The sequence below is a fragment of the Strix aluco genome, chromosome 6 (assembly GCF_031877795.1).
Source record: "Strix aluco isolate bStrAlu1 chromosome 6, bStrAlu1.hap1, whole genome shotgun sequence".
Lineage (NCBI taxonomy): Eukaryota > Metazoa > Chordata > Aves > Strigiformes > Strigidae > Strix > Strix aluco.
Genome location: NC_133936.1, coordinates 22,868,371 through 22,890,715, shown reverse-complemented (window position 1 = coordinate 22,890,715; position 22,345 = coordinate 22,868,371). Strand labels below are relative to the sequence as shown.

The 22,345-nt window shown below is 43.5% G+C and overlaps 3 protein-coding genes across 15 annotated transcripts in view; 1 reads left to right on the top strand and 2 right to left on the bottom strand.

The window, feature by feature from the left end:
• UBR3 (ubiquitin protein ligase E3 component n-recognin 3) overlaps window positions 1–5,033 on the bottom strand; it is a 116,212-nt gene extending 111,179 nt beyond the window's left edge. For all 7 annotated transcript variants that reach the window (XR_012623787.1, XM_074829065.1, XM_074829066.1 and 4 more), the window contains exon 1: window positions 4,574–5,033. Coding sequence is in view for 6 of the 7 variants with exons in the window: in XM_074829065.1 (XP_074685166.1) it covers window positions 4,574–5,025 (452 nt within the window). In the remaining variant the exon portion in view is untranslated. The remainder of the gene's footprint in view (window positions 1–4,573) is intronic.
• A 233-nt stretch (window positions 5,034–5,266) lies between these two features.
• On the top strand, window positions 5,267–11,082 carry METTL5 (methyltransferase 5, N6-adenosine). Of its 7 annotated transcripts, XM_074829083.1 has the most exons (9): window positions 5,267–5,737; window positions 5,856–6,029; window positions 6,928–7,049; window positions 7,690–7,804; window positions 8,245–8,426; window positions 8,809–8,891; window positions 9,191–9,242; window positions 9,918–9,967; window positions 10,971–11,082. In XM_074829083.1, the coding sequence occupies exons 3-9, from the start codon at window positions 6,941–6,943 to the stop codon at window positions 11,022–11,024; spliced, it is 645 nt and encodes a 214-aa protein (XP_074685184.1). In that variant the 5' UTR covers window positions 5,267–5,737; window positions 5,856–6,029; window positions 6,928–6,940; the 3' UTR covers window positions 11,025–11,082. The 7 variants fall into 7 exon arrangements, 5 of the variants coding, with proteins under 5 accessions (XP_074685184.1, XP_074685182.1, XP_074685180.1 ...); XM_074829081.1 differs by lacking the exon at window positions 5,856–6,029; XM_074829079.1 differs by lacking the exons at window positions 5,267–5,737; window positions 5,856–6,029 and adding an exon at window positions 6,364–6,522.
• On the bottom strand, window positions 10,728–21,304 carry SSB (small RNA binding exonuclease protection factor La). The gene is made up of 12 exons (XM_074829078.1): window positions 21,183–21,304; window positions 16,350–16,424; window positions 14,821–14,924; window positions 14,486–14,660; window positions 14,215–14,322; window positions 14,013–14,113; window positions 13,697–13,768; window positions 13,569–13,611; window positions 12,723–12,863; window positions 12,175–12,358; window positions 11,878–12,012; window positions 10,728–11,188 (listed from the first exon to the last, which is right to left on the bottom strand). Exons 2-12 carry the CDS (start codon window positions 16,413–16,415, stop codon window positions 11,091–11,093), a joined length of 1,227 nt encoding a protein of 408 aa, XP_074685179.1. The 5' UTR covers window positions 16,416–16,424; window positions 21,183–21,304; the 3' UTR covers window positions 10,728–11,090.
• Between the last annotated feature and the right edge of the window lie 1,041 nt (window positions 21,305–22,345).

Genomic DNA, 22,345 nt, shown 5'->3' with positions numbered 1-22,345 from the left:
TTTTTTATTGTCACTCTATTTGTTAAAGTTTTTTTCATATCTAGAATATGAAAAAGGTCCTTTACTCTTATGTAGCAACAGAAAGTAAAAGAAATATAATATATTCCTCCATAGCTCCCAAACCAAACAGCAAGGCCATTTCTATATGAATGAAAAGGGATAAAATAAGGAATCAAGTCAGAAGGAGGGAAAGAAGTATATGGGGACAGAGCGGCAAAGGTCATCAATACTAGGTATCTACTATCCAAAATTTAAATTAAAATAAAACTATTCAATAATACTTACTGAGTGCAAACATATTAATGCACTGTAAAAACAGAGACAATTCTAAATAAATTGAAGCAGAAGAAAATAAGCAGGCTAGAAACTAAGATTATACTCATACTTGTTGGCAGCGAGGGGAGGCAAGGTTAATTTTCCAGCCTTTTCTTAAGGGATCATGGTACACCCAACAGATACATCATTCCCCAAGGAGACATAACGAAAAAAAAAAAAAAAAAAAGGAAAGAGAGAAGTCTGATCTAGTGTGCAGTTCAGATAGGATCTCCATGAAACCTACGCTGATATACACTCTAAGACAGAGCTAATTGGAAAGATAAGCATGGCTCATTAGAGACAGGACTGCAGAAGGCTTAGAGCTAGGTACCTGAAGGTGCTTTTGAACACACGGCATACAACATCAATCTATAACAGTTACTTTTCTTATAACTATAGGGTTTTTTTACTTCAGACATGCCTACTGATAAAGAAATTGCCCGCTGTCGCAAGTGGAAATTGGTAATTTCTTAGATCCTTTGATAGAAGTCGTAAGAGAAGGCAATGCTTTATGTCAATGGAGCCACTGGTTGCCATAACTACCACCAAATACACAGCAAACATCGATGCAAAAAGCCTGTTTAATGAAATTCTTAGCCTGGCTTTTTGCCTTTCAGGATATGCAACCCTTGATGGAGATATTATTGTCTTTGTACTGTAATGCAGCACTAAAACATCTGCTTCCCACATGATTAATTTAACAAATAAGTCAACACACAGTGAGGCATACTCAGAAACAGGACACGGGAGAATGAAATAGCCAAAGTGTAGAGGCTCTCTAGTATATCAGGTTATTGTCTACAGACTTAAAGCGGAATCAGAACAGGACAGCCACAGAAACGAGATGGTACTCATCAGTAACAGATTACTGACTAGTTTTATTCTCATTATAACCACATGGCATATTGCTTTCTTCAAGCTTATTTTATAAACTATCAAGTTTCATTATAACACAAGATCATCTACCAACCAAAAAATACTCCAGTCTAATTTCCCCCTGTTGAACTGCGTGGGGTTTTTTTCCTCCAACAGATGAACTCGCCTGCTGAACTATGAACACAAGTCTACTATAAATGCTTTAGAACTGAAGATTTTGCCTTCTTCAAAACATTATTAATTATCTCTGATGGAGCTGCAAAATGTCATTTCCCCATGGCTATGTACCATACGGGAGACAGCTACAAACTTGTTACCTACCGACATATCACTGGATCTTAAAATCTATTAAACCTTGCCACAACTAGAGTTTTTTAATACTTTGACAAGCAGCTATATTTACAAACTTGTGTATTTTCTAAAGTGTAAATTACATTTTAGTAGATCAGACCAACTGCAATTAACTTAATCATCAAAAACACTGAAATTTGCAAGGGAATCAAAAGGTTCAAAAGTGTGATAATCTGATTTTTCTAAAGCAAATGAGAATTACACAACGTACCTAAAGCAAATGAGCATTCATCTATTGTGCTATATTCCAGCTTCCTTATATAAAGGCATCAGAAATAAGAAATTAACACTCAGTTATCTCTAAAAAGTAAATTATAGATTTAATTAGTAACAAAAGATTAAAGCACACATCCTTATACCCCAGACCAAACCATCTCTAGATTTACATTAGCCACCCTAAAGGAAATGAAAAGATACTCCAGATGGTAAGCTGGAGAGATTTCCTTTACAGCCGATCAGTTAACTAAGACTTCACCAGTATTTTTCAAGATGTATCAAATCAAAAAACTCTGAACATGGAGACCAGGTAACAAGAACCAACAAACTACTGTGACTATAATATTCGCATACAGTATCAACACAAAATTTTATTTGAGCAGGCAGATGGTAGATAAAGTTCATAAGTAGGCTCCACATTTGATTCCCTTGCTATTAATAGAAGCCTAGGCTGTGGTGGCCAAGGTTATATCGGGCTAGACACACTCCGGTTTCCTGAACCTACCATGAAGGCCTCCTAACTTTAACCTGTAAAGCATTACCTTTGCAATTGTGCAATTGATTTGTATATACAAAGTTAATCTAAACATGCTACACTGAAGCAATTCAAGTCAATAGGCAAAACCGTGTGCATGTTTGCACACATTAATATTTTTACATTGGTTTAAGCTTAATTTACTTTGTCTTGCACAGCAAACGAAGTTTCCGGTTCACTTAATTGCACTGGCTTAACAACAATTTTTCAGCTAAGCAGCTGACCTTACGTTGAGTGTAGGCACCCCATATACTGCCATATATTGTCCTCCTGTACATTCACAAGGACTGGAAAATCTACCACTCAGCCCAAGAGTGTTGCCTCTGAACAGATACTATGGAATTCTTTATCTAGAATGATGAAACTTCCTGAAGGGACCTACCTCACACTCAAGACAATTTACTCTTGAATTCTACTGTTAAAAGTAAGTAAGTAAGTAGGGTAAATAGAAATGGGGAGAATATTCTTACTCCCTCATGGTTCGCATCTCTTTACACTGCAAATTTAACAGCATTTTTTATTTCTTCTTTATTAAACCAGCTTTCTTCAAGAAGAAAACTGTTTAAAATAGGAAAAGACACGTGTGAAAGCTATGAACTCCAGAATGAGAGCACTATCATCTTAATATTTTCCTAAAGGAGTTCCATTTGTCTGTGCTCTATTAAAATCCTACCACTAAGAGGAGCCCTAAATCTATCCCACACTGAGCACTGGAAGATGTGACATTACATTTTATTTCTTGCTTCTCAAGATCAAGGGGAATTGTTACTTCAGTGATACCGAGGAAAGCAAATCACCAGAAATTGAACAAGAACTGATAAAGAAAGAATCACTTCAAGAGTAGCCCCTTGAAACCACTGAAGATCAATGAAAACAAAGGGAGGAAAAAAATTCTTCCATTGGAGGGAATCTACCAGTAAGACGATTCCACCAAAAAGTAAGAATGAAGAAACGGCGACGGCAGATTGTGAAACAAAGGGGGGGAAAACATAAGAAACAAAGAATGAAGCCACCTCAAGGCCTAAAGCAAGAGAATGGTGACTACAGACACAAAGAATCAGAGACAACAACCTTCAAGCAACAAAAAAAAACCCCAGAATCAGTGAAATCTCTAAATAGAAATGCAAAAAGAGAAGGAATCTTAAGATAGAGAGCAAGTGATATAGAATTATACTTTGTAAATGTTAAAAACATGAAAGGAACCAAAGAAAATGTTTTAACATTTCTAGTGTTTTCTGCTAGGTACGCCACAACCCAGGATTTATTAGAAAGAGATGAGACGGCTCTTATGAAAGCATGTCACCTCACCAAGGCTAAGACAATCAAGACAGAGGCTATTCTAGAAAGCTAGTCAGAAGACAAGCCTCACTCAGGCACTCCAAACTGTCTTCTGGTGAAGTCTTTATCTCTCCAGTGAATGAACAGCAACAGAGGGAGCTCCAAAAAGATAGCCAGCTGTGAAATCTGAAGTTTACTGGCTAGGTATCACCTCCACCCAGTAAGTGGTTGACTGATCTTTTCTTTTACAGTTGAGTACAAAGGGAACAAAGGGGGGTTTAATGAGGTACCACATTCCTCTTCTTCTGACCAGGTACTTAAGTCTCACCTCCAGTAGGTCTGCACGCTTACAGAATACGAAGGGCATTTGACTTCCCCAGAACCCTGCCCTGTTGTACCCATCCAAGAATCACCAAATTCCTTGATTTAAAGCTGAGAATAGCAAAAACAGAAGGCAAGATGATCTGCAGACTGGTAACACACAAAAAAATGGCTCCCTCCGAGCCAATCTGTTCATCTCGACATATCTGCTCACATGAAGTCCAAAAGTCTTTGGACACACTTGATGGTTAGCTGTGCTAGGCCAAGGCATCGAGCTGGGAGCTGCCAGGTACTGCCTCCCCTGCACTCCGCCTCATCAACTTCCCTGAAGGCAGGCAGTCGGTGCGAGGGCAACGAGATTTGCATAAGCGTCCTAAAAAAAGGCACACATCAACAAAGGAGGAAGCCACCTCGCCGGACCCCCGCCGGCGCTGGCGGCCGGGAAGGCGGGGCTGACCCCCCCTCTCAGCCCGGCCCGGGCGCCGTGTCCACAGAGCCTCGTGCGACCCGCAGCCAGGGAGGGCGGGAGCCGGCCCGGGCGGAGGCAGGTGCCCCACTTACTGCGCGCCGCCGCCGAGCTCCGGCCACACCTCTGCCGCCCGGCGGGGAGGCCGCTTCGCCCGCGGGGCCGCCCCCGCCGGCAGGTGCCCGCCCGCCCCGCCGAGGCCGCCCGGCGCTCACCCGGCCTCCCGCATGACGTTGCTGTCGCCGCAGTCGCAGGCGCCCCCCGCCTGGCTCCGGAACATGTTGTAGTCGTGCCCGGCGTGCTCGCCCTGGTGGAAGCACTCGGCGCACAGGCTCATGCAGGGCGAGATCCCGCACGTCCGGCACCGGTAGGCCACGAAGTTGGCCGTCCACACCAGGCCGCACAGCGTGGCGGGGTCGTAGGCCCGCACGGCTTGCACGAAGCTGTCCCACGCCTCCCCGCCCGACAGCAGGCAGCGGCACCACTCCAGCGCCTCGGCCGCCGCCTCGCCGCCGCCGCCGCCCGGGCCCGCCGCCGGGGCAAGCACCAGCTCCAGCAGCGCCCGCAGCTCGCTCGCCGCCGCCGCGCCGCTCTCGCTGCCCAGCGCCGTCTTCAGCTGCGCCGCCGTCGCCCGCTTATCCCGGCCGCTGGCGCCGGCCCCCGCCATGATGGGAAACTGAGGAGCCGTTACGGCTGCGCCGGGCTCCCGGCTCTGGGGCTCCCCCCGCCGCCCTCTCTCCCCTCCCAGCGGCGCCTCCCTCTCGCGATAGCCGCGGAACCGGCGCCCTCCCCGCCGCCCAGCCCGCTCCCTCCTCCTGACACTGCCTCTCCCCTCCCCTGACATTACCCCTCCTCTTCCTTTGCCCTCCCCGCCGGCCCGCGCCGCCCCGGCAGCGCGCAGGTGCGCGGCCCGCGCCGCCGCCCCACAAAATGTCGCCGCCCGCCCCCGCCGGCCTCAAACTTCTGATCAGGACCGAAGAGGCCGCCTGTGGAGGCCGGCGCCCGCGATGGTGGCGGAGCTCTCTTTGTTACCCAGCCGCTCCCCCAGCGAAGCGGCTGCTGTGAAGACACCGCGCTGCCGTCGGTGTGTCCGGGCCGCGGGGGTCCCGCCGGGCCGAGGCGGTGGCGGCTCCGAGGGCAGGGACACAGCGGGCGGCCCGGGAGGCGCCTCCGAGACTTGAGGCCGGCGGTCGCGCGCTCGCTCCGGTCGGCAGCCCCGCTAGAGGTGGCCGAGCACCACCGGGCTTCGGCGGCGGCTCCCGCGGCTGGGCGGCCGCTGGACCGGCGGGCGGGCCGGGGTGTCCGGACCAGCCACGGCCCCGCGCCCTGAAGAGCCGGAGTGCATCTGCACGCTCCTGCCCCGAGGAACGTGTTTGGATGTGAGTTACAGAGCTTACATGCTGATCGACAGCTTTAAAGCTCGATAGATTTTCAACTGTGTAATGGAAAACCTTAAAAGAAATGTCCCTAAACGAAAGTAACCTTTTTACCTGACAGCAACAAAACCCCAGGTCCCCAAGGCGACCCCCCCTCTGCTGCCTTTGCCCCTCTGTTTCCTATGGCTGTCCGCCTTCGGGTGACCTGCGTGGCGGCTCCTCGAGCGCAGGCAGTATGAGGCATGCCGCGCAGTATGGCTCCCTCCAGGATTAGAGGGAGCAAAGTGTGAGAAAAGTAAGTAAACCTGTTACTTTTCTCCCACTGACCGTCCTTTTCACCAGACAGGTGGAAGCCCGTTTCCTGCTTTCTGTCCCTCACAGCACTCTCGACCACAAAGCGCTGGGGGACAGACCGGGCTTTCAAAAACACCGAACAGCGGTAACGCGTAGGGCTGGGATAACGTGTATCACGGCTGTAATACGCGATAGCCAGAGCTCACCGCTGTGAGTTAAATTAAGCGGCAAGCGCGGCCGCACCGCATTCCCGCGCCTGCCCGCAGCGGGGCGGAAGCCCTGCAGCAGGCCCGGCAGCGGCCGCCGGCGCCTGGGGGGCGGGCAGGGGGCGGGGCGCGGCGGCCTGGCGCTCCGCGGCTCGGCCCGGCCCGGTCCGGCCCGGCGTCGGGGGCTGGCTGGCGGCGAGGGGCCGGGCGGCGCGGCGGAAGTGCGCGGCAGCGCCACGGATCGGCCCGGCCCAGCCCAGCCCCTCAGCCCGCCCCGCCGGGGCCGCGGTGAGTGCGGGCGGTGTCAAGGGGCGGGTCGGCGGGCGCGGAGAGGGCCCTGTCGGACGAGCGGCCGGTGTGGCTGGGGGAGGTGCTCGCCTGGGGCTCGGTGCCCGCTCCGCCTGGAGCTGGACACCTCTCTCGGCGGCGGGCGAGGCCTGTCCGTAGGCGCGGGGCCTCCGAAGCGCCTGGCCTGGAGCGGGAGCCGGTTACCGGCGGTGCGTGAGGAAAGGGGCTGCTGCGGGCCGGGAACGGCCTCGCGTCATCCGTGCGCCGTCAGCTGGATCCCCGAAAACCGCCGCATGAAAACACCCGGGAGATGCCGAGTACAGCGGGATTTTAAGTGTAAAATCGTTTAAGATAATATGTAGTTTGTTTATATAATTGAAACTGACTACACGTTGTTTTCCTTAGTTAACCTATAAACATGAAGAAATTGAAGCTTAAAGAACTGGAAAGCTGTCTTCAACAAGTTGATACTTTTGAAAGTCCAAAACTGCTCCTTGAACAGTATCCAACAAGACCTCATATCGCAGGTAGAGGTTACCTACAGCACTGTTGTCTCTTTTACTAGTTCTTCAGCAGCAGTTTAAAATAAATTTTAAGTCTTTCTAATGTATTATCTCCTTTGAAGCCTTTACACTAAAATCAGTTGAGAAATGTAACCAGCAGGAATGTAATTAATATTTTTTTATGATGTTAACTTCTTTTAATTAGAAATATACTTTAATGTACAATCCAAAAATCAAGTAAATTGATTTAAAAGATAATTTGTGATAGAAACATCTTAATCTGTAAATGAGAAAGCTTAAATGGATTTATTTCATGACACACAAAAACCAGTAAAAGTGTATATACAGACACTCACCCATACCTTAATTTTTTCCAGTATTTTACATCTATTGTTTTTCCCCAAATTTAGAGGCATACTTTTTCCACAAACAATACTCCCAGCTGTACGTGTACTCTCTCCACCAGAGATCTAGAGTTCTATAACTCATCAAAATGTTTTTGACTTCTCACATACAAATGAAAAATTACAGGCAGTGAGAACATCAGCTTAATTCTGCATGACAAAAAACCTTTAGTTCAGTTTCCTAAAGGCAGAAGTAGCTTTTCCTGATTAATCAGATGCATATTTGATATTATTGACTTGTGACTTTTTTTTTCCCCCAGCATGTATGCTTTATACAATTCACAATACTTTTGATGATATTGAAAACAAAACAATTGCAGATTTAGGATGTGGTTGTGGCATGCTCAGCATTGGAAGTGCAATGTTAGGAGCAGGGTAAGTAATACTAAGTTCTGGTTGTATTTTTTTCTGGCATAGAAGATAAAAAATAAGATTAGAACATAGCAATGCTGGAACTAAAGTGATTTTAGGTATTTAATCTGGTGCATAATAAGGCTATTAAATATGTTTAGAAAGTCAATAACCATTCAAATAGTAGAAAAGATGGACAGTTGCCATGAATTTGGAAGTTATATTTGCTTTCCCCAAAGCACTAAATGAACACGTGAAACCTCCTTCACAATCTTCAAAAGGATATTTGAGAAAGGGCAACAGAGCTACTCCTGTTTTTATCAGCACTGGATTTATAGTGTATGTTTGTTACATTTCCTAGGTAAAGCAAGTTGTGTACACAGATCCCTTTCAAAACTTTACTACAGAATTTAAACACCATTTTAGTTGGCAGGAAACTAATACGTTGCACTCTCTTTTAATAGATTGTGTGTGGGGTTTGACATAGATGCAGATGCACTGGAAATATTTAATAGCAATATTGAAGACTTTGAGCTCACGAACATCAACATGGTTCAGTGCGATGTCTGTTCTTTATCTGACAGCATGTCAGAGACTTTTGACACAGTTATTATGAACCCTCCGTTTGGTACCAAGCATAATAAAGGTGGGTAATTCTGAAAGTCAGAAATTATTAGGAATCAAATAGCAAGGGAAACACTTTTAATGAAACATCTCCCTCCTTTATGACAATTTTCTATTGTAATTACCTAGAGTTTTGTTGACCTGGAATCAGTTTCCTAAGTACAGATTAACAACTTTAGCATTGTAACTAACAATCACTGGGTTTGAAATAAAACTAGTTATTTCATCACTTTTTTTACTAAAAGCAATTGAGTAAGTTTTAGAGTTACTTTCCTGTACCTTAATGTATTCAGTGCTGTTTCTCAAATAGCTGTTACTCCAGAAAAATTGAAGCATGAAGCAGATCTTTAAATCCTCTAGTTTAAGCTTGCATTTAACAGTGCTAATAATTTCATCTTTTTTAGGAATGGATATGATTTTTCTGAAAACTGCTTTACAAATGGCAAAAACCGCTGTATATTCCCTTCACAAAACTTCAACACGGCAGGCAAGTCCTTCATTTTAGTAGGGCGAGCATTAACCAGGCAATGAAAGAGCTGGTATTTAATAATGATGTCTATAGCTTCACTGTTTTTTTCACACCTTTATGGGGTATGAAACTTGCTTTGGGTAAATACTAATCATGTCAAATACCTTGATGTATGTGAGATCAGTTAAGTATGTAATCTAATGTTTCAGCTTGAAAAACAGAAGCACAGGAGACTTCTTAAATAAGTAGAGGGGTATAAATGTTTATAAGACAGTGTAGAAACAAGCTTTTAAATTTACCTCATCTATTTATTGTAGCACATTCAAAAGAAAGCAGATGAATGGGAAGTGAAGATGGAAGTCATAGCAGGTAAAATTAATCTGTTAAAGAAAAAACACCCACTTTGTTGGGGGCTAGTACCTAAAACTTTACTAGCCAGTCTTAAGAGCTTGAGGTAAATTTGAGTGTGATTTAACACTGACAATGACAGATATTTTTTGAAGCAGCATGCCCCCCTCCCCCTTTTTTTTTTCCTAATACCTTACTACCTGGCTAGAATAGAAGCAGGCACTTGATAAAGCTGAGGAATACATATTCTGTGCAGAATTAGAATTGGATTTCTTCCTGGACTAGATCTCACCTTCAAGCAGAAGTTACCTACCTTCCTGCTTCAAAAGATTGATGCTGAATAACAAAAGCAAAGTGCAGGTCAGTTCTCGCACAAAAAAGCATCCTGTCCTTATAGTCACTGAAATATTTTTCTGACAGTTGTTCACGTATCTTCTGAGTTCTTAAATATCACCAGCTAGATGCTTTAGTCATACAACTTGAGACATGGAAATTGCACAAGTGCTTGAAACACAACTGCATCTCAGCCAGCCGCTTACTGTGGTCAGCTTAAAGGTTCAGTCATAATCTAGTCCAGAGGTCAAAACACAGGGGGAAAGAGGTGGGCAAGAGAAGAAATAGAACATGGGTGTAGGGTGTAAGTCAATTGACTAATAATCATTCAAGTGTTAGAAGTATTCTTTGTACTGTTCACAGAACTTAGATATGACCTACCAGCATCATACAAGTTCCATAAGAAGAAATCAGTAAGTATAAAACCTAACATAACTGAGAAAATGCTGTCTTGTACTGGGCAGGTAAATAAATTTTACTTAAGAAAATTTAAGTTTTAGGGCTGTATATACTGGATGAAGAACACTCACAGCACTTGAGAGAAGTTCACTGTGATGGCATCAAGTTTGATTGCTGTTACTACATTTTATAGTTGAACAGGGAAAAGAATCATTGTAATGCAAATCAAAGCTATACACAAAGATTAAAGTCAGCACCGAAAGTAGGAGTGAAAAAGCTAGGGGTAGCTTCCTTGACTCACCTTTGAATAGTTATTTGCTCGATCCTCTCTGCAACTGGAACTTAGACTGAATTCAGTAATGAAGGCCAGAGTAACTAGGGTTTTACAGCTGTAGCATTATTTCAGTGTTTTATGCTTTGCACTGCAAGTAACTGCAGCCAGTGAAAACCCTCACAGAACCATCTTAGGGGAGGCAGGAGGAAGCTGTGCACTTCATCCCACAATAGAAGATCTAGTCAGGATGCTAATGTATGGAAGCTTAAGCCCACAGCCAAGTTCCTGGGTGCTGAATGCTGGCCTAGAAGGCATGTATCCCATTACCACAGGGGAAGTAGAGAGAATCCTGAAGTAGACTGAGCAAGATTTGAAGGTTGTTAGGTATGTTGAGAAGTTTTATTCTCTTGGTGACTTGAACTTAAATGATGGAAGTCCCCTTCAGCTTTGCTACTTCACGGTTACAACTCTCTACTACATTAAGATCCAGGCTTCAGTAGTAAGCAATTTTAAGTTCTGAATTTATTGGCAGCTGCTATTCAACATAACCGCAAGATTACAAAGTCCAGAACCCGTTACACGTGTATGAGGTGCCAGAGAAGTTTAGAGGACCTGACAGTATAAACAAAACTATAAAAATAAAAGAGTCTTCCAGGGTGGTATGTTAAGAGCAAGCATGCTTTTTTTTTTAAAAAAAAAAAAAGGCTGTAACCCAACAAAATGAAGCTTTCCTCTCATTGTAGGTTGACATTGAAGTGGATTTCATTAGATTTTCTGCCAAGAAACTCCTGAACTGAGGCATGTCTTTAACACCTATTGAAAATGGAACAATAAAAATGATTTTTTTAAAATTTATTTCAGTATTACTGATCTCCATCTCCATTTTCTGTTTTCAGTTGTTTTGGTGCAGGTTCTTCTTTTTCCATTTCCTCTAGTGGTCTTTTCTTGGGACTTGCTGGTTCTGCAAGATTGAATAAGTAGTCATTTATGGTAAATGAAAGCATTCCAGTATTACCTGAAATATTCTGAAAAAACAAACCCTTCCTACCATGTAAGTTCAAGCATGAGTTCTAGTTTATCCACAGCCACTGCTATGCTAGAGGGTTTACTTGTTACTGTGACTTAAAGCTTTTAAATGTTCTAAAATATCAACTTCACAGCAGGAGGGTAAGAGGATGAAGGAAAATAATCTAACAGGAGTAGGTTTCACTGGGTTTTGTTTAAGCAGGTGCCCTATCTAGTGAACAGAAACTTAGCTCTTCATCTTCTCCAAGCTAAATACCAATATGCAGAACTATTAGTCTTCTCATATCCTCAAGGAAAAAAAAAAAAAAAAAAAATCACCACTCAAGAGACTGGGTCTCAGTTGTGTAATGTTGCAGACAACCACCATCTATCTTTCAATGCATAATGCTTTGAATAACCCTGCAGTACAGCCTCAGCTATCTAGTAATTATTTTAATATGCTTTTTGGACAGTTCTGGAAGGCATCAAGCACACGACCCTTAAAAGTTACTTTACTGATACTGACAAGAGGACAGAAATACTAAAATATAGGGCCAAATCTGAATCAAATGTAAGAAACACGAGTCTTTCTCCAGAAAGCTCAATGTACTAAAGAAGCTGCATACAGTGCACAGAATGACATACCTGTTTTAGTATTATCATTTTCACCACCTTCTTCTTCATTTTCAAACTTTATTTTCTTGCCCTGAAACTGTACTTTTCCCTTGTGTGCACCTTGAGGTATCTTTCCCCCTCTTCCTTTTCCTTTAATTTTTCGTCCTGTGGGGATATAAGATGTCAGGAACTTTGTATCATTTAACTGGCAAGCTCAAAAGAATGCTTTAGTTAGCCAGCATTTAGTATGCATTCACTATTTACAGTTATTTTCACACAGTGCCACTTCTAGGACATTATAAATGCTTAAACCAATAAAAGGAGGACCTTTTGTTTTCTGTTTCAGCAATTCTTGCTGATCTTCCAATATTTTTTTCAGAGCGTCTTTCTCTGCATCTCCTTCTAGCACTTCCCATGTCACATCCTTGTTCCGAAGCTGTAAGTTTCCATTATGTGCTTCTTTGGCTTTTTCCAGAGCTTCTTTTGCAACATCCTTAAATAGGATAATTCCCTTAAAAAGAAAAGGGGCATTTGCATTTGAATCTTACTGTGAAAACATTCAGCTAGAATGACAAACAACATAACCTGTTAGGTACCTCACCAAGTTCATTACTCCTGCATGATGTAAAATGTCTAAAGCAAAACCCTCACTGTCCAAAGAAACAGTCTCAGTTCTGACCTTATCAACCGAGAAGGCTGGAATCTTTATGTTCTTTTGAAAGAATTTAAGGGAATAATTTAATTTTCTAAATATTCTGCAATTCCACCAGTCAAATAGTTTCTTACTTGATTACATAAGAGAACAAGCAGTTAATCATTCAGTTTCAAACTTTTAATACAGATATCTTAATTCCTTGTCTTAAGATTCTACTGACCTCCTTCGCACCTCTGACAAAATGTATCCATTTGATTTCTCCATGATCAGAGAACACATCATGGAGATCTTCTCTGCATGTCTGATCATCTAGATCACCAGAAAACTTCAAAAGGCATCCTGTCTTTTCTTCCAGAGACTTCTAAATGAAATAAAAAAACCCCACATTTTTGTTGAAGAGTCAAGCTTGAATATTCTTTTTTCCCCTCAATCCCAAAACTATTAAAACATGATAGTGATAAATAAGAAATTGAAGTTATACCCCCCTTAGCACTATCAGTAACCCAAGCATTGTTGCTACACAGCTTATTTATGCTGATGTCCAAGTCTTGCATGGTATCCCCTCCTTTTTATTCCTTTTAAAATTTTCTTTCCTTATTATGATGCATTTGTTCCTGTAAGACAGTTATGCTCTTTACATTCTACAAGACAGTTTTCTGAAGGCTGACACCTCAGGTTGAAAATCTATGTAATACCGATTAAATCCTTATTGGATCCTGTACATTCCATAGAAGAAGGATCATCTCAATGGTGCATTTAGGATCACTTCTGAACAGGTAAACATGCCTAATAATTTAAATTCAGGATATAATCCTTTAAACAAAATTAGTCTCTTGAAAGTAAGATTAAATACCATGACAAAACAAAGTCTTACTGTAGGTTAGTTGGAAAAGCTGAAGTGACTTTCTTAGAGAAAGTGTACGTTCTAGAATTTCAAACTCTGAATATCCCATGTTAGCTTTACAAAATGTAGCTGCAGGAGCTTGTTTGTTATGTGCGGATTGAAAATCCACACAAAAGCAAGCATTGCATAGTTTTCAAGTATAGAGATTTAAGAAACCCATACCATTTCAGCATCTGCTGCTTGTTTCTGTTTTTCTTCTTTTTCCCTGTAGAAAAGTTAAATTAGTTAAGAGGTTGGTTCAAATTTGGTCAGGTGAGCAAAACCAGACACTTCAATTGATAATGACTTACTGTTTAGCTCTTGCTTTAGCTTCTACTTTGTTTTGTCTCCTTTCTTCATTCTTCTTTGTACAATACTCCTCCCTTCAATAGAATATATGCTAAGTTAATACCACTTGAAGTATTCCATTATAATTATTTTATAAGACAGCAGTAGCCAAGAAACAGTTGAGATTATTTTTCAGAGTTGAGATGTCAGTCTCCAAAAGGTACAGCTATTAATACCTGTACAACAGTGTAGAAACTTACACTTCTCAGGTCAAGCCAGGTTCATGTCTAAGTCTACCCTTGACCATTATTAGTTCATACCTCAGTTAAATGGACTTACTTGAAAAGTATTATCAGGTCTGTGTCTTTGTACTTTTGGTTTGGGATCTCTGTGAACTTCTTAGCAGATTCAACACTATCAAAAACTGCAAATATTGAGCCCTGTTAAGTGGTAAGAGACATTCAGTGTTAGAGTAATCGAACGGAATGTTGTCCAGGGGGGAATCCCTGTTCCAGGTCTAACTGTTCATCACAAGAGCTACCTTGAACGTTCTCTGCAGTGTTCTCCTCATTTGAATGTTCTCAACTGGACCTTTATCCTCAAGCCATTCTTTGATATCGTCAAGAGTTGCATCTAGTGGAAAGCCTTTCTGCAAGATAGCAACAAGCTTCAATTATAAGCAACAAACTGGTACTCAGTCAGAAATGATAACCCGATAACCTATCTAGTATGAGTTAGTTCAAGCTTTACTTAGGTGGTTTTCAGTCAAAGTCATGCAGAACAGCACAGGGCAAAGGAAGAAGTTTACTTACAACATATACAGATCTGTTTTTAATTGCAGCCTTATACTGGTCATTTAATTCAGGAAGTGGTTTGTTTGGAGATCTTCTGATTTTAGTTTTGTCTTCATTTATTTCCATTAAACCAGTCTTGGATTTTCTTAGTGCTTCTACAATAACACTAAAATCTTTTGAAAGGCGACTTAACCTATTGAGTAAGCAGACACAGTTATTACAACAGGCAAAGCTGAAGCCAAATGTTAAATCAGCAACAGGAGCTGTACATGCAGACCAGGGACATTTAGCCCCAAATAGAGATATGTAGCTGAAAGTTACCCTTCCATCCAGTTAGTTGTGCTTTATTTTACCTGTTGAATTTGATCATTACTTCTAAAGGCACCCAGCCATCATCTAGTTTGATCTGTTCCTTTAGGAACTTGTCTCTTGGTAGATTGTGATTGCCAAAATAGTACTGCAAAAAAGAAGCGGGGGAGGCAGGGAGAGAGATTTGTCTTTGAATGTTCAGTCTTAAAAACTCCGTTTTCATCTGACAATTTACTGCAGTGGATTGAGACACACCAAAATTCATTAATCTGAACAATTAGAAATTCTGAAGTTATTACTTGCTGCTTTAACATGATACTTTTCCAAGAGTCAGCTGCAACACATAAGCTGTAAAAACAAACAGCACCTCATCCAATAGGACTAATGAGGCAAAGGTAGACTGCAGTTTTGTTTAGGAAAGGCACGAAGCGTATTCTGTTAACATAATTATTCATCAACCTGATCAAGCCCTGCAGAGTCAAAAGTCAAATTTGTCACCAACAGATTCAGGTTTTAGTCCTTATTTAAGGAATGCATAAGCAAGAATATTGTATTTGCCCCACTGAGAAATCATACACATAGACAAGAGTTTTAGGTCTCATTCAAGAAAATACTGTAAGATAGAAAAATTGGTTTTATTTTAGTTTACTATGTTCTCATTTTGATCATGTCCAGCATGGGAAAACAATTTAGTTAAAGATAGACAAGTTAATTTGCTTACTAGCAGTCATCTAACTGGGGTCAAATACTTGAAGCCATAGGATGAGTTGGACTGTTTCCACCAATATCATTGTGCTTCAGGAAGTCAGTGCAAGTTTTACAATACCCTCCCCTCTAGTATACCTCAAACTCACTACAAGTCTAGCTTTGTCAACTATTTTTCCTCAATCTCTGGTTGTTGGGTTTTTTCCCCACAAATAATGGCTACAGCTCCATATGCTAATGAAGATTCACATGAGCTGTATTTTTGTCCTTCGGGAAAGCAGTTTTGTTCTAGATGTCAATTTAAGTGATGTGCTTGGTTTTCCATTGCAGGACAAACCTCCAAGCCTCTAGAGTGAGAGGTAGTTAATCTAAAGTAGGTACATAAGTTTAGTTGTAATTTGTAACAATAAAATGCAAAGCAGTAAATCATAAAAGCAAGTTATGTAATGTGCTAATTACCAGCACAAATTCCCAAGTAGGAGGATTTTTTTTCCCCAAAAACATTAAGTCATATAGAATTAAAATGCATCTTCCCATTTGCATAGATAGAATAACCCCAATGAACATAGTAATAAATTGTTTAATGATGCATTCACTTGCTATAGCACCTAAAATGCTAGCAACTTAAACCTTTTGTGGTTTTAAATCATGGTCTTACAGACAAGTATAACTTCTAACTCAGACTACAATTATGAGTTATCTTAAAAGTATTATACCAGTCATAGTCCTGTGACAGGCATTTTTTAAAGAGCTGAAAATTCAAGTCTTAACTCCCTATGAAGTTAACTTCCCATTAGACAAGTCCCTACCAATGAATGTCTCCAAAACTACATCTCAGTCCAGATCCCAAACTGTAAATTGAACTTACCTCAATTTGCTGACAGATTTTGCTTTCCAAAATAGACATGTTTTCACCATCTCCATTTTCAGCCATTTTCACCAGCTGTGTTGAAGAAAATATAAAGCAAAGGCACTAAGTATTGCATAGTATCTTCTACAGACTTATATTCATATAGTGTTGCATTGTACTGCAGCCTCATCTAAACAAGATAACAGACAAGTTCTTTAGGCATACGTTCATGCTTATGAGCCAACTTTGAACATGACTGCAGAACACCAAGGAAAAACTATGAAAAAAATGGAAAAAAAGCCCAAGTAAAATACTTTGGTTGTTAAGGCAGCATTTGGCATTCTACATTCAAGATAAGTAAAAAAAATGCTGGCACTTTACAGCATTATTTGTTATTTATTTTTTTCTAGGCACAGTAGGATCCTCAGTTGGTACCTAAAAACAACAAACCTGAGAGCCAACAACATTTGTTCTTTAAGTCAAATCCAACCTCTCATCACAAGGCAAAACATCTGTAACAAAAATTATTTAATATTCCTAAATAGGCATCATTAGAAACTTCTCTGAAGTTTCTGCTTCCTAATTAATCTTTGAAAGTTCAAGAAACTTACTGGAGGAAGGAAAGAAAACATCTGCATTTACTAATACATCCTAAAGATGCCTAGTTTTCTCCTTTACAAACTTGTCTTCACTGCAGTTTTGCATGAATACCGAATCAAGCATCTTTGATAAGAGGTAAGATGTTTTAACTTGAAAGTAATTTCTTCCCTTAACTGCCATTAAGCGCGTAATTCCAATACATCAGATGCAGTCACTACCACATGCACTAGAAGGTTGGTAACCAAGCAGCTACTGGCCAGAAAGTTAACTGGGATCAGGAAACGTCTATCTAGTTGCTCTTAACATAAGGGTATCGTGAAGAGTAATCCTTGAGGAAAAATGCAGTTTTGTAAAGCTGTCAGAAATCAGTTTGAATTCTATTTTGGACTATGAAGTACAGATTTCTTCTTTCTCCCTCTGGGCACCATCACACTTGTTAAATCCAGCTACAGAAGATGAAGCAGTTTCATGGCCCTCAGTTACACCAGTTCACAGATCAGTGATCGTTAAGACTACTGGTGAAGATGGGTTTGCACTCGTGTCTTGCATGGTTTATTGGGAGATTTAAGCATGTATATTCTGCTCTTCTGCCACTCACAGGACAGTAACATCTTTCAGAGCATCAAGATGATTGACAACATAGAAGCAGGGAAAACTCCCCTGGGACCCCCTTGTCACAGGAAATTACGTTCGTCATCAGAACACCTGCTTGGCAGCCCCATATTTTTATTTCAGTAGTTTAATTCACCAATCATTGTTCAGCCTACTGCAGTCTGCAGTATTCCCATTTCCTCTTCCTGATCTCAAGGCCACATTGCATCTTTTGACTTGCTTGTAGTTCTTTTTAATCTAGCCACTTAACAGCCTTAAAATTTGCATCCAGGTCTCCACTACTGGACTTACACTTGTACCCAACATTGTAACATTCTTTAAAACATCATTTCAGCAAGTGTTAGGTGACAGCCATGCTTAGAGTGTGATCCATTTATCTATAAAGCATTTTACAAAACTCCAGGCCACAAGTATACAAGCTAAGAGTTGCAGTTACTTTAGAGGTGTCTCACATTAGCAACCCTAACTACAGGAGACTTGATTAGTTTACCACCACATTCAGGTGCTGGCACTATCTTAACACTCCCCTGCTCTGTTGTCCCAAACACTGGACCTGGGAGAGAAACCAGTGTTCTAATTTACATTATACCTAATTCAGTGTAATTTAATGTCAGTCTATGGAGCAGTCTCAGCTTTTTCCATTGGATGAACTAACTGACCACATTCCTTGTGTGCTACTGTAACACCTGATCCAACAGAAAGTTAACCCACAATGAAGAAAGGGAAGAACAGTTCTATTAGATATAAATTTATCACTGACTTTATTCAGCTTGTAGAAAACACTAGTGATGGAGCTGTTAGGGCAGGGAGCACAAGAATAAAAATCAGAAAAACCCTTCTGTGGCAGCAAGCAGTTGTAGCAAGTTAGGTTTGACATTAAACTATATCCTCAGGGTCAAAAAGTACTGAAGGGCAGCTACTTGAATCTTCATATTCTCAAACCTTAGCTTGGTGATTTAACTCACATTGCAAAGTCTCTTCTCCAGGTGTGGCAGATTTTTTTTCAGCATAAGGCAACATACTTAAGTGAACTATTTTTTATGGGTGCTTTTCACAGAACAGCTCAATTAAGATTTAAGACGACATACTAATTTGCTAAGAGATGGGAAAAATTTTGCTGTCTTGCATATTCTGAGGAAAAAAAAAATAATTTGGATTTTAGTCATGTATCCCATTTTAATAAAAATGGATTAACAATATGTTCTGGAACTCCAGAACTGGTGCACACTGAAATACAGATTGAGCAGGATAGAGGAATTTTCCCTCACCACCTTCTATTTGGTCAGCCAGTCTCAAGTACACTGTTAAGAAAGAGCTGAGTGGAGACAGCTGCTTTGTACTCCTCTGTAGTGTGAAATACAGCCCAGCCACCAAGTAGGCTCTATCTGCTTGGTCCTTCAGTGGTCTTTGCTGTTTACCTGTCATACTGACTAGTGCATGGATTTCTTGGAGCAAGTTCTCCCTTAATCCAAGCTGTTGTTAAAATAAAACTTGGGGCCGTTTGGCTGCGTGCTGCCGAATCACCAGTTCTACCCCAGTTAATGAGGTGAGGATTATGCAGAAGCAGCATGTCTGAGACAGTACAGTTAGGAGAGAATCTGTACATAGAGCTGTTGACTTTGCTTTGGTTTTGTCAATTAGAGAAACACCCCGCACACCCCTGATCTGTCCAGAGCAGCCTGCCTCTATTCTAGCCTCACCAAAAACCACACCAGTCCGAAATATGCAGGACAGCCTTCTTTTTACCGCTGGATACCCAAGAAGCCATTAAGAAATGCCAAGTTAATAGTGTCGTGAAGCATAATGGAAGAACATACGCTTTGGTCTTCACCTAGCTGCTGCCAGTTAAAGCCCTTCAGCCCTGTTATATCCTTGAATACGCTGTCTTTCTTGCGCTTCCCCAGCTCTCACAGTGCACCACTCTCCCAGTCTGCCTCACTCCAAAATACCCAGAACCAGCAACTCACTTTCCACACAATAAGGCTCAGATCCACTGCTAAGAAAAGATGAAAGCCAAAGTTTTCCGTCAGCAGTATTTTCAAGGCAAAACCCAAACTGTACAGAAGTGTAAAACAACACAAGACCCGGGACAAGTCCTTCAGATTAAGTTTACACCTGGAAAAGTTTTTCTAAAAATCACCTGTTCAGCTGCAAGTAACAACAAGCTGAAGACAAGACTGAGAAAGACTCAAGCTTACAGTATGGGGAATTCAGTTCAGACACTGAATCGACCTCTAACCTATTTAGAATAAGAGGAGAAGTAGCCTTCTAATTTAAGAGAAATTCTAGTCTTGCTGCACATGCTCACTTCAGTCTCTTTAGCTCAGTCATTTGGCAGAAGCTGGTCTTCTGGATCCAACTTCCAGATCAATAGTTTTCAGTTGCTGTGCAGCAATAAAGACTGATAAAAAGCTCACTCCACTGAACAATGATCGCAGTCTGAACAGCATGTGGAATACTACATCAGATTTTATGTTAAGTGCTTTCTTAGTAGACCACACTGACTTGTTCCTTCTGCGTGCCAGCAGTACCACTCAAAATGAAAACAAGTTAAAATAATGCAAATCGGCCTGAGATGTAAATTACAAATGGAAAATGACAGTCAAGCCCTTTAACTATAACGATTTGATCCCACGCTGTATTAGGTAGATCTCAAGTGCATTTTCATCTTACCAGCCATTTAGTTTCAATGTCTGGACAAAGCTTAGTTACAGGCTAACTGCTTTTACCGTTAGTACAACAGAGTCAAAAGCTTCATTAAAAAAAAAAAAAGTTTCCCCAGTAAAGTAACATGGAACTGTTACTCATGCAGTGCATTGTTCGGGAACCCACCTGTAAGAGTCTGAGCCTTCTGACCAGGTTCTTATGTCAAATGGCAGCTTTTTATTTAAGGTAAGGATTAACTGCCGCCACTCATTATCACAGCTTTTACTTTACCGTTGGTTTTTGAGTAGACTCGGTGCAACGGAAGAAGGAATGTCTCAGGAAATCACTCAAGTGACGGAACTTACCCGTCCGTGCCAAGAGCCCACCGGCTGGCTCTAGGACACACTGATATTACCACAGCGGCAACGCAGCCTCCTCCGGCAGTCTCCAGCCCCGTGGCCAACGTTCCCGCCCCGCCGACCCCTCAGCCCGGCTGCAGCGGGAGCGCTGCCCTCCGCCCGCCGCTCCGGGCCGCTCCCGGGAGCCGGGCCTGCCCGCCGCCCCTCGCCCGCAGCGGGGCCGGGAGCCGCGCCGGCGGCCGCGCGCGCTGGAGCGGTGCCGCCAGCGTCCCCGTGCCCGCAGCGCCGGGCGCGCGGGACACACCACGCGGCGGCAACAAACCGGCGGCGCCTCGCACGCAGCCAACCGCCGCGAGAAGCGCTTCCGGTGAGGGACGGCCGCGGCGGCGCCGGTGCCGCCCGCGCCCCGCGTCTGACCGAGCCGGGGGGAAGAGGCGCAGCACGTGCTCCCCCGCCCCGGGGATCCCTCCCTCCCTCCCGCTGCGTCCCCACCACCCGCCCTGCCCCGGCACGGCCCGCCGCTCCTCAGAGGGGCCGGCCCCGGCCCGGCGGAGCTCAGCGCGCCCGAGCGGCGGCGCCGTCCCCCAGGTGCAGCCGCCCGGCGCAGGGGCGAGAGGCCGCCCCGAGCACAAACCTGCTGCAGCTCCGGGAACAAACCCCCACGCGGCCCCGCTCCGCCGCTTTAAAGGCCGCACTCGGCGCCGCGCGGCCCAACAGCCGCCGCCCGCCCGCCCCTCACGTGGGCGCCACTTCCGGGGAGGGGCGGGAGCGCGGCGATGGACACGCCCCCCCCCCGCCGCGGGCACGGCCGGCGGTGCGTGTGCCCGGCGGCTGAGCCCGCAGCCGGGCGGTGGCGGGGCCTGGCCCCACTGTGAGGTCCCTGCTCCCGGGCCAAGCAGCCCCTCCCGCTCCTCTCGGGGCCCGCAGCCCCGCCGCCGCGGGCGCTCCTCGAGGCGGCCAGAGGAGCCCCTGAGCCCGCAGCGATCCGGGGGAAGCGCCTTCGTGTTTATTCTCCGCCTCGGAGAAGGCGCGGGCAGCAGCAGCGGGAAGGGCTGGCCGGGCGATGGGGCCTTACACGCACCGACAGGCCGCTGCCTCTGCCGCAGCCGCCGGGCCGGGAGCGCAGCGGTTTTGTTCACATGCTCTTGCACAGTTAACAGAAAAAGTAACTTAAAAGCTTATATGTGCACACTGATGCTATATTTACATTTATTCAATATTACAAACATTCGCGTAAGTACTATAGATGCGTTGCAGGCATCTACAGCACTACGAACATGGGGATGACAAATAAAAATTTTAATAAATAGTACTGACTCATCAACTGATTCAACTTCTGTATTAGTTAATTTTCTAATTTACATGTGAAACAGTAAAACTGTCTACCATAGCACAGGTCCAATAGCACAATAACTTAAGTGTTCACATTCAACTATTATTATTAAAAACATATCACAGAGATGGCTAAAAGATCCCCTGCTCCGAGCTCTCCACCTGCCGCAGGATGCACAAGCTACTGACCAGAAGCCTGAATCCCTACTCCTCTGACTGAATTCTAGTCCCACCTGCGCTCCAGACCCAATTGCTACAATGCCTTCTCTGGATGTGCTATGGACATGAGCTAATTTAAAAGGGCATTATAGGTTATTGTAAAAAATAGCACCAGTTAAAATTTAACCACGCGTCTGAACTCCTACACTCCATTTATCCTAACGCATTCAAAAATCTCTAAAAAATTAGGACTTAACTGAAGCCCTAGGCAGTCACCTCACTGCCTTTTGTCTACTCCAGATCAGC